Genomic DNA, 11,404 nt, shown 5'->3' with positions numbered 1-11,404 from the left:
CATTTACTGACTTCCATTTAGATGCAATAAGTAGCTTTGTTATAGCAAATATATGGATGGAAATATGTTTTATCTTCTGTGGGAGTGTATTTGAGTCAAAAGATAAAAGGGCTAATTGTGGTGAAATTTTAGCCATAGAATTGTTGATTTTATTCAACAATTTAAAGATCTCTTTCCATAATAACACAACTCTAGGGCATGTCCAAAAGATATGAAATAAGTTGGCTTTTTGTCCGCAGTTTCTCCAACATGAATCAGAGTAGTCCACAAAAGCTTTATTTAGTCTGGGTGGTGTAAAAAAAACAGCGAGACAAAAATTTAAAGTAGTTTTCATGCAAATTAGCATTTACATTAGAGTTACAGTACAGACCAAAAGTTTGGACACACCTTCTCATTTAAAGATTTTTCTGTATTTTCACGACTATGAAAATTGTACATTCACACTGAAGGCATCAAAACTATGAATTAACACATGTGGAATTATATACTTAACAAAAAAAGTGTGAAACAACTGAAAATATGTCTTATATTCTAGGTTCTTCAAAGTAGCCACCTTTTGCTTTGATGACTGCTTTGCACACTCTTTGCATTCTCTTGATGAGCTTCAAGAGGTAGTCACCGGAAATGGTTTTCACTTCACAGGTGTGCACTGTCAGGTTTAATAAGTGGGATTTCTTGCCTTATAAATGGGGTTGGGACCATCAGTTGTGTTGTGCAGAAGTCAGGTGGATACACAGCTGATAGTCCTACTGAATAGACTGTTAGAATTTGTATTATGGCAAGAAAAAAGCAGCTAAGTAAAGAAAAACGAGTGGCCATCATTACTGTAAGAAATTTTACTCTGTATCGTCACACAGCTGTGCTATTATCAGGCTGGGAAGGTCCCTGGTTATTAAGCCTAAAAATACAAGCCCACAGCCGCCCCAGAATTGGCGCATCAAATGAGATGCGCCAACTCTGGCGCTTTACCTGGCTCTTTTTGACTGTCCTGGTGCTTTGGCAATTGGGGTAATATTTGTGGGGTTCATGTCAGCTGTGTAATGTTCAGCTAGCAACAAGCCCTGGTGTTAGTAATGGAGAGGTGTCCATCAGACAACCCCATTACTAGCCCAGTAATAAAAATGAAAAACACACACAAAAATACTTTATTGAAATAAACACTTTCCCTCGTTCATCACTTTATTTAAAAAAAAAGAAAAATTCCCACGCAGGTCAGACGTAGTCCACCTAACCTGACGTAGTCCATTGAATCCGACAAAAAGTCTATGGAGACTCGTTATAGTTAGACTTTGCCAACAGCCACTTCAGGGTCAAGGTGCGCTGCGCGTGACTAGGCAACTCTACACTAGAAAGATGGTGAGAAAGGTTGAACTTGATGGACCTAGGTGTTACACGCACGCTCCTAGGTTCAGATAGGGGCAAGACAGGTTACATGAATTCTTTGGAATCCTGGGGGAACCGTTACTCAGGGCGACAATAGACCATGTGCTGCAGCTTCTCTCAGGCACACAGGGGTATTGACCCTCAGGCACAGACACATAGTTTGTTTCACTTGCTGACCAGACACACTTGACAAGAGTCCTCAAACGGTAGAACAGTAGCATTTAAGAAGAAGCCGCACAGCCAGTGCAAGTTAAGTCTTATCAACAACACGCTCCAGTGACAAACAGTACAGTTTCCTTCGCAGCACAACAGTTCACAATTTTCCCAGTAGTACAGGAGAGAACAGTTCTATTGCAAAGGCACATTAATGAACACAGCATTCTTTACAGCACATTGAGATGGAGGAGGGTTTGCTGAGGGAGATGATCCCCGTGACACCATTTCTTATAGTCCTTATCTTTCTGCTTGACAATACTCTGCACTGCTAGTTCAGGAACTCTACCTGACCTGTGCTTGGCTTCTCTCCTGACTTGAATCCTTTTCACTTGCAGGGGCGCTTCCGTCAGATGCAGAACACACACACCACCTTTCTCTTCGGCTCCAGCCAGACAGTAAACAACTTCCCCACAATCCCCCTGGGGCTCTGCTAAAACCTTCCCTGTCTCCTGTGACTGTGTTAACCCCTCTAGTTGCTGGATGCTTCTGGAGCACAACACTTCCTGTCTCATGTGCTTGTGTTACTTCTAATAGTTGCTGAATGCTTTTAAAGCAACAGCACTACTTGTGACTGTCACACTCTGCAACAGCACTACTTCTGCATGTCACATAGGTCTTTATTCAACCTATATTACTCTGTTTAGATAATAGATAGACAATAGATCAATAGATAATAGATATGGGATAGAAAGATAGATCAGTAGACACACAGCACATTATATTCACCTATGAAGAAGCCTTTTCCTTCCTGGGGTTTCTGGAGAGCACTGGGTGTTCGGTACCTAGTCACATGAGGCTGTCATGTGACCCAAAGGTCCTGGCAGGAGCTTCAGACTTTCTTGAGATTGAACAGTGGAGAAAGCTTTCAGCGTTATTCTCCACCATTCAGTTCAGCAGTCTGTCTCTGGTAACAGCTGATTGGACTGGTTAGTCCAATCAGCTGAGTCATTCCCCTGCAGCCTCAAAGGCACTGTGAGCTGAACATGAGGCTGGTGTGAGCTGAACATGAGGCTGGAGCATGAGGAGGGGGAGAGTCTGGAAGAGATTGAGGTGGTGTCTGTGGCTGGAGCAGGAGGAGCGGGAGGGTCTGCACAGACTGGGGGCGGAGTCTGTGGCTGAAGCAGGAGGATGGGGAGGGTCTGGCAGAGACTCGGGATGGTGTCTGTTGTTACATCACCAACTAGACTCTGCTAGACAGGAAAGCTCTACTCGGGGAGTGAGCATCTCCTCTAGAATCAGGAGAGAGCTGCTCACATGACTAGGTGTGCTATCTACGACACCATGCAGACAGGGAGAATAGTACAAACTGTCAGCATTCTGCAGCCTAGATACACACGCAAATTATACAGAAAGCCCGGACAACCCCTTTAACTTAAATGGGAGAGGGATGTGGGATTAGTCACTCAGGAGGAGTGGAAGGATAGCCTGGAGACACCAGGAAAAGTATCTATAAATACGACCCAAACAAAATCTCAATTATTTCTTATACACAGAGCCTATAGAACTCCTAGAATAATGTTTAGAATGGACATTAAGGCCGATGATCTGTGTCCACGGTGTGGAGGGAATAGGCAGATTTGGTCCATATGTTCTGATCCTGTACTCATCTAGCTGAGCTGCAGGAAGATGTTGGTAAGCTGATCTCAGAGGTTTTTAATACTCCTATTCCTCTAGCTTCCACGGTAAGTGTGCTAGGTATGTGGCGGAGGTTAGAGATTCGCCTCCTATACAACTGGCAATAGCCAAGATTTTATAGCCAAGACGATAGTCTTATGCAAAATCAGATGGGTAAGGGAAAAAGGAAGGGGGGGGAGCGGATTGGTAGAGTTTTTTGAAATCCTGGAATTGTGGTGTTTCTGTGTTAAATACAAATATAAAAAGGTTTTTGGTAAAAAAAAACAAAACACTTATACAAACCTCCGATGCTGGCGCCATTCCAGTGGCGTCATCACGTGCGTTCCCGGGGGTCATGTGAGGTTGTTACGTCCTGTGAGCCCAATAAGCGCTGGAATCACTGTCCCCACCTTCAGAAAAATCGAACATCACATGGAAATCAGAGCAGCCACAGCCCTGGCTTCCTGTTGATGTTCAATACATTTGAAGGCGGGGACAGTTAAGTCGACACTGACTGAGCGCAGCACTCATGTGATATAACAACCCCGGGAACGTGAGTCCTGAAACCGCTGGAACGGCGCTGGCCCGGGAATTGAGAGTAGGAGTGTTTTTATTTTAACTAGGCCAAACATGAGGAATGACAAGGAGTTGTCCTACTAGTGGACAACTCCTTTATGAAGATACAATTTTCGGTTAAAACATTTCCAACATTGAAAAAGGCTTCTCCCCTGTGTGACTTCTCTAAAGTGTATTAAGACTTGATTTTCAAAGAAAACATTTCCGACATTAAGAATATAAAAAAAGGCTACTACCCTGTGTGACTGCTCTGGTGACTAAGAAGAGATGATCTCTTCACAAAGCATTTCCCACATTCTGAACAGGAAAAAGGCTTCACCCCTGTGTGGGTTCTCTGGTGCTTCACACAATCTGATTTCTGGTTAAAACATTTCCCACATTCTGAACATGAAAAAGGCTTCTCCCCTGTGTGGGTTCTCTGGTGCTTAACACAATCTGATTTCTCGTTAAAACATTTCCCACATTCTGAACATGAAAAAGGCTTCTCCCCTGTGTGGGTTCTCTGGTGCTTAACAAAAGCTGATTTATCGTTAAAACATTTCCCACATTCTGAACATGAAAAAGGCTTCTCCCCTGTGTGGGTTCTCTGGTGGTTTTTAAGATAAGCTTTACTGGTAAAACATTTCCCACATTCTGAACATAAAAAAGGCTTCTCCCCTGTGTGGGTTCTCTGGTGTATAACAAAACTTGATATCTGCGTAAAACATTTCCCACATTCTGAACATGAAAAAGGCTTCTCTCCTGTGTGGGTTCTATGGTGCTGAACACAAGCTGATTTATTGTTAAAACATTTCCCACATTCTGAACAAGAAAAAGGCTTCTCACCTGTGTGAGTTCTCTGGTGTATAACAAAACCGGATATCTGTGTAAAACATTTCCCACATTCTGAACATGAAAAAGGCTTCTCCCCTGTGTGGGTTCTATGGTGCTTAACACAAGCTGATTTATTGTTAAAACATTTCCCACATTCTGAACATGAAAAAGGCTTCTCCCCTGTGTGGGTTCTCTGGTGTTTAACACAAGCTGATTTATCATTGAAACATTTCCCACATTCTGAACATGAAAAAGGCTTCTCCCCTGTGTGGGTTCTATAGTGCTTAACACAGTCTGATTTCTGGTTAAAACATTTCCCACATTCTGAACATGAAAACGGCTTCTCCCCTGTGTGAGTTCTCTGGTGTCTAACAAATTCTGATTTCATGTTAAAATATTTCCCACATTCTGAACATGAAAATGGCTTCTCCCCTGTGCGAGTTTTCTGGTGTCTAACAAAATCTGATTTCTTGTTAAAACATTTCCCACTCTTGGAACAAGAAAATCTATTCTGTGTTGTGTTAATTTTTTGATGTTTAGGAAAAGACTTTTGGAGGGGAAAACTATTACCATATTCTGAACCTGAAAACGGCTTCTTAGCTCTAGGAGCAGTTCGTTTTTTAATGCTTATTTTGTGACTTTGATTTTCCTTAGTAGTCGCTAAGGAATCAAAAAACAGGACCTGTTTCAGTGGATCAGATGACAGATCTTTGCTGTGAAGGGATGATGGTATATCTGGAGTAATGGTATTCATTTCAATTGTATCCTGTGGGATCTCAACATCATCTGATTTAGAAATTGAAGATGTCAGCTGTCCCTCTGATCTCTGGTACAGTCATCTGCCAAGAATAAAACCAATCATTATTACTGACTGTAGAAATGGAAAATTATGTAAAAATATTGAATTATTCACCAAGACAATGACAGTTCAGTCTAATAGAAAACCTCATAGGATGAACCAGTGGAGTGTTGTGTTCAACTGTTTGTTCATTCTGCCTCCTAAATATGCAATAAAAACCCACCAAACAATATTATGTAGGTGAATATAATACCAATAAAAACTTGTACACATCTTACAAAAAACAAACCCCACTCAGGTCCATCATCTGCCAGGGGAACAACAGAGGTTTCCACATTATTAGTGGCTCAAAGGCTCTTGAAAAGCAACATGGCTTCCATACACCAATCCTGCAAAATTACCTCTCCCAAAATCAAAGCTCCCCTCCGCTTCTGAGCCTTGCAGTGTTCCCAAACCACATTTAGCATCCATGTATTTGGCATTACTATAGTGAGAAGAACCCACTTAATTGATGGTGTGTGCCTCCTGGAGCACAATCTGGGCACTATGTGTTGGGTAATGAAATTATATATTTGTAATTTTCACTCTCCAACATCCACTGCGTGCTAATTTCTGGAAAGTGCCTGTGGAGTCAAAATAGTCACTACTCTAATAGATTATTTCACTGAGGGTTAAAAATTCCAAAATGGAGTCATTTTATGGTGATTTCTAGTGCTCTGATTTTCTGTCATTTTGTCACATTAGGGCTTCTGTAAATGGTGGGTCCCATCTCCTCTGGGATCTGCTCCTGTGACGTCTGCTTCTGTCACCAGGAGCCGCCTTATTCATTCTGCATACAGCGCTGGTGATGGAGGAGACATCAGAACCAGAAAGTGACACATGTCAGATTTGCAAAAATGGCCCTGATTAGGAACACAAAACTAGCTGCGGGAAACGGTTAAGTCAGGGTATTTTGGGAACTAACTACTGTAGCAAAAAACTGCGAGTAACGACAATATCACATCTACTGAAATGATCCAACTCAACATTCTTCATCAGTAAAAAATAAGTAACTAGTGGTGAAACCTCTCTGGGGTAAGTGGAGTATGGGGCTCGGTGGCTCTTGGCAATATAAACTAACGAAAGGGCCAATATTTTCAGTCAGAGGAGTTTCAAGAAATTAGTTATTCGGTTTTAAAAGAAATTGAACAGTCAGGATAAACTGAAATTCTGTTGTTATTGTACAGAAATTCACACTTGGCCTCACTGCACATTTAATGTTGGCAATCATAAAGGTAAAATTTAGCCAGAAAGACTGGACCTGGTCTTGTAGGAACCATATGAGCACATTCAGCAGCACAGAAGGGAGAGAAGGTAGATTCATCCAATAAGATATCAGGGTTCTAGGAAGCCAACAGCATCATTACCCTCCGCTTTCTCTTACAGGCCCATCATAATATTTTTCTTCAAGCGATTTTCTAACTTGTCAGCAAATTCTATGTACGCTGTCATTTGGCTTTGTAGTTTACAGATCGAGTCAGGATCTTCTAATCCCAAGAAATAAGTGGATCCTCCAGGTTGTAAGTTCTATAGAAAAGGGCTTTCATTGCCCAAAGTCAATTGAACAATTTTTGGTGGAGGAGAATGTTGTGGTCTAGAGGCAAAATGGTGATCACACGATTGTGATATGGCCGGACTACACCACCGATAAAGCAGCCACAGTCGGTGACTGAGAAGAAGCTGTGACTTCTCTGCATTTAGTGGTCACTACTCACCTGGGTAGTCATATGTAGGAATCTCCTCTTTACACCACTCATCACCCCTCACATATGTCTCTGTAGTACCAATATGGGTCAGATCTTCACCCTGAAACAAATATTGTAAAAGTCACAGACAGATGGAGAAGTCCCATCTATGATCAGCTCTAATCCTGCCATCTCCACCATTCTCATTACACAAGTATCTACTATATAATTGTCTTATCCCGTCTGTCTGTCTGTCTTTCTGTCTGTCTGTCTGTCCTGGAAATCCCGGGTCGCTGATTGGTCCGGCCGCGGCCAATCAGCGATGCGGCATTTCTGAAAAACATGGCGGCCGTTAGCGGCTCATGTGTGGCACGGAGGTCAGCGGCGATGCAGCCAGGAGATGCAGCCGGATATCTCGCAGCTTAAGTCGACCGACTGCAGGCGCCGCTGACCTACATGCGGCTATCATCGGGAGATCAGCGGCTACGGCCACTTATCTCCCGAGGACAAGTGTGACGCCCCTCCCCTCCCTTCCTCTCCCCTCCCCTCTCCTCCCGTCCCTCCCCCCGCTCGATCAGGACCCCGGCACCCAGCGTCATACTTACCCCTCCCCTCCTCTCCTCTCCTCTCCCCTCCCCTCTCCTCCCGTCCCTCCCCAAGCTCGATCAGGACCCCGGCACCCGGCGTCATACTTACCCCTCCCCTCCCCTCTCCTCTCCTCCCGTCCCTCCCCCTGCTCGATCAGGACCCCGGCACCGGCGTCATACTTACCCCTCCCCGTGCCTCCGCAGCAGCTCCTGTGTCTTCCGCTGATGCTCTGTGACGTCTCAGGTCAGAGGGCGCGGTGACGTCTTTACACCGCGCTCTCTCCTGACCGGTCACAGCGCACAGCGTCAACATGCGGGCTACGCTGGAGTCCAGAGAAGCAGCTGAGAAGGGAGGTGAGTATTGGATTTTTTTTTTTGGGGCCATAGGGGACCTGCATGGGGCACTATGGGGGGATGGATATACAGGGGATATGACTTCCTGCATGGGGCATTATATGGGGGGGGGGTGACATCCTACATGGGGTATTATATGGGGGGGGAGAGGTGACATCCTACATGGGGCATTATATGGGGGAGAGGTGACATCCTGCATGGGGCATTATATGGGGGGGGAGAGGTCACATCCTGCATGGGCATTATATGGGGGGAGAGGTCACATCCTGCATGGGGCATTATATGGGGGAGAGGTGACATCCTGCATGGGGCATTATATGGGGGGAGAGGTGACATCCTGCATGGGACATTATATGGGGGGAGAGGTGACATCCTGCATGGGACATTATATGGGGGGAGAGGTCACATCCTGCATGGGACATTATATGGGGGGAGAGGTCACATCCTACATGGGGCATTATATGGGGGAGAGGTGACATCCTGCATGGGGCATTATATACGGGGGATGTGACTTCCTGCATGGGGTATTATATACTGGGGATGTGACTTCCTGCATGGGGCATTATAAAGGAGGGTCGGGAGACATATGCTAGAATACCCGATGCGCTAGAATCGGGCCACCATCTAGTAAAACATATAATCCTGGTGGATAAAACAAGACGGAGCACAAAACCTTCACAGCCATCTACACATCATAGGGGAGATCTCATGACACCTTCTCCCCATCTACCTGATGATCCTGAGGAACATTGGGGTCTTCTTGTTTACAGTCCTGTGGAAGAAGCGGACAGGGACATCTCTCTGGTGTTGTCCTCTTGCTGGATAGATCTGGAGGAAACATATAGAGGGACTGAACTCATTCTTTACATACAGATAATTATAGGCCGTGTGTATTTAGTCCTGTCTATTACCTGGTGATGTTATGGGCTCGGGAACCTCCATCATGACGTCCTTGTACAGATCTTTGTGTCCTTCTAAATACTCCCACTCCTCCATGGAGAAATAGACAGCGACATCCTGACATCTTATAGGAACCTGACACACAATGATACAGTCATGCCCCCGATCCCTTCATAGCGTTACTGTATAATGTTCCAGCATTCCCAGCAGTGTCACCTCTGAAGTCAGCAGCTCAATCATCTTATAGGTGAGTTCTAGCATCTTCTGGTCATTGATGTCCTCATGTATCAGGAGGTGAGATGGAGGCCCCATGATTGGGCTCAGGGGTCTTCCCCATCCCTCAGACACAGGGTCCTGACAGTGCTCACTAGAGGTCTTCTTCACTACTGTGTAATCCTGGTTATGGAGAGACACATTAATAAATCTCCCTCGAGACATTTCCAGAGTCCTCACCTCTCCAGTTCTGTTCATCTGTTATTCCCATAGATAAGAATTGATGTAATGTGACGTCATCAGAATCTCTCACCTCTCCAGTAAGACGGAAGAGGATCTCTAGGGTGAGTTGTAATATCCTCTCCGCCATCTTGTCTCTGTCCATTTCCATCTTTGATGGGTAATTCAGAAAAATTCTCTTCTATAGTAGATGTCCACTTAGAGCATCCGATATTGTAGAGACCTGAATGAGAAGAAGATGAGCCGATGTAACATCATAAAAATCCTGTGTAATAATACAATTACTGGAGACAATAAGGGGAAACATATAAGGAGATTTATTATTTTACAGTATTTAGTTTCCTTCTTTACACCTACTAATAAAACATATACATTTTAGGCCACAGACAACAAGCAGTTTCTTCCTCTGAGTCTGTAGCTGAACACATTTCTCAGACTCATCTCACTTATTGCTAATTCTTGTCTAATTTACAGATACTGGAATCAACATTAGCAATACTGCAGGAGATATTCATTACACGTGACATAAGAAATAACTACTTCATGATGAGGATGACATCTTCATCTTCTACTACAGCACTAGAAACATATTTGGCCACAGTCCGTCACTGACTACATCACCACCGGCTGTCTATATGAATGTTTCCCGTCTTCCCCGGACTGTAATCTTCTATCACGTAAGATCTCATGTCTGATTTACACACAGATGTTTGAGGCTTTTATAAAAGCTTTTATGTTTGCACAAACACCGTGGACAGAAATTATTTGATACCAAAGTCTCCATGTAGAGTGTTTTATTGAGTTTAGTTCTGGCCTTAGGCTTTCCTATATTACAAGACAAAACACCAGAAAAAAAGCAGAAATTGAAATGTTTCAAAAGAAAATTTGACAAACAATTCTTGTAAAAAGAAAAAAAACATGCAAAAAGCAGAAGACATTTTATTATTTTTTAAATAACAGAAAATTAACTCTTTTCAGCACCAGAACATAGATGTACACCGCAGGGATGGCAAAGGTGCAGTTGCAACAAAAACCCTGGCAGTTTACCCACTTGCTGCTGTTAAGTGCAAACATGGCATCTAAGAAGGTTTGACAGAGTCTGGCTGTATGGGGTTGTTAGTATTACACTGACAGGCAGTGATGATACACGGCACTACAGTAGTACAGTGCATCACCTGAGCAATCAGACCCCGGTATGTTGTAGGATTGCACTAATGAAAGTTGTTTCAAAAAGTTTAAAGAAAGGTTTAACGTGAACAATAATATCAGTTTTAGCAACAAGAAATATCCGTCACTATAGGGAAAACAGACTCCCTGCACAATGTTAGGTAAATCATGTCCATAACAACTTTATTATACTCTATTATCCTATACACAATGGCATAGATAGAAATCACAGGTTCCTCAAACAGCTGAAAAGGGGAAAAAAAAAAGTATTATATATATCATATCTCCCAACTCTGCAGATCGAATGCTACTGTATTACTTGGCAGCCCTGGACCAGATGGTATGAAGATGAATGAGGGAGACTAAATTCCAAAAATAATCTTTTCTTTACTTAACAAGAACTTGATGAGAATTATATACATCAGATAGTAGGCACAACACTTTATGAATGACCACTGTGGTAGATCTGCTCACTTGGCTGCACATGGAGGTAGAAAAGGAATACTGTCTCTTTAAATTTTATGTTGGTTAATTAAGCAGCATAAACCAAATGTAGAGTTCATGAAAGTAAACACAGCTCATCTGGCATAACGGCAAAACAAAATAAGATAGTGTCCAGCAAAGTACTTGGACCGGCCACTCAGGATTAGCAAAAACCACACGGTTGAGGTTAGCAGAAACAAACCCAAACTCCTCTCTCTGGCCTTCAGATACTGACCACCTCTTGAGTCGATAGGCTGGCTCTTTATAGCCCAAACCATGCCCTGGAGTGGAAATAAGGTGGATGGCGTCCCGCCCAGCACTTAGCCATCCACATG

The 11,404-nt window shown here is 43.5% G+C and overlaps 1 protein-coding gene across 1 annotated transcript; it reads right to left on the bottom strand.

The window, feature by feature from the left end:
* Nucleotides 1-5,409: 5,409 nt before the first annotated feature.
* Nucleotides 5,410-9,783, bottom strand: LOC141218928 (oocyte zinc finger protein XlCOF8.4-like). Its single transcript, XM_073665983.1, has 6 exons — nucleotides 9,493-9,783; nucleotides 9,183-9,362; nucleotides 8,978-9,101; nucleotides 8,797-8,894; nucleotides 7,156-7,246; nucleotides 5,410-5,441 (listed from the first exon to the last, which is right to left on the bottom strand). The coding sequence occupies exons 1-6, from the start codon at nucleotides 9,568-9,570 to the stop codon at nucleotides 5,410-5,412; spliced, it is 603 nt and encodes a 200-aa protein (XP_073522084.1). The 5' UTR covers nucleotides 9,571-9,783.
* Nucleotides 9,784-11,404: the final 1,621 nt, after the last annotated feature.

The sequence above is a fragment of the Phyllobates terribilis genome, unplaced genomic scaffold (genome assembly GCF_046119375.1).
Source record: "Phyllobates terribilis strain yellow unplaced genomic scaffold, ASM4611937v1 Scaffold_251__1_contigs__length_2838608, whole genome shotgun sequence".
Lineage (NCBI taxonomy): Eukaryota > Metazoa > Chordata > Amphibia > Anura > Dendrobatidae > Phyllobates > Phyllobates terribilis.
The sequence above is the reverse complement of the archived record's forward strand: the minus strand, read 5'-3'. Positions and strand labels throughout refer to the sequence as shown.

Bases quoted from the DNA above. Each gene is read 5' to 3' on its own strand.
- LOC141218928 (XM_073665983.1), bottom strand. From the start codon at position 9,570: ATGGAAATGGACAGAGACAAGATGGCGGAGAGGATATTACAACTCACC. The intron at 8,895-8,977 runs GTAATAGACAGG...TGTTTCCTCCAG, and splicing joins CGAGCCCATAACATCACCAG to ATCTATCCAGCAAGAGGACA. The intron at 5,442-7,155 runs GTGAGTAGTGAC...TATTCTTGGCAG, and splicing joins TCCTACATATGACTACCCAG to ATGACTGTACCAGAGATCAG.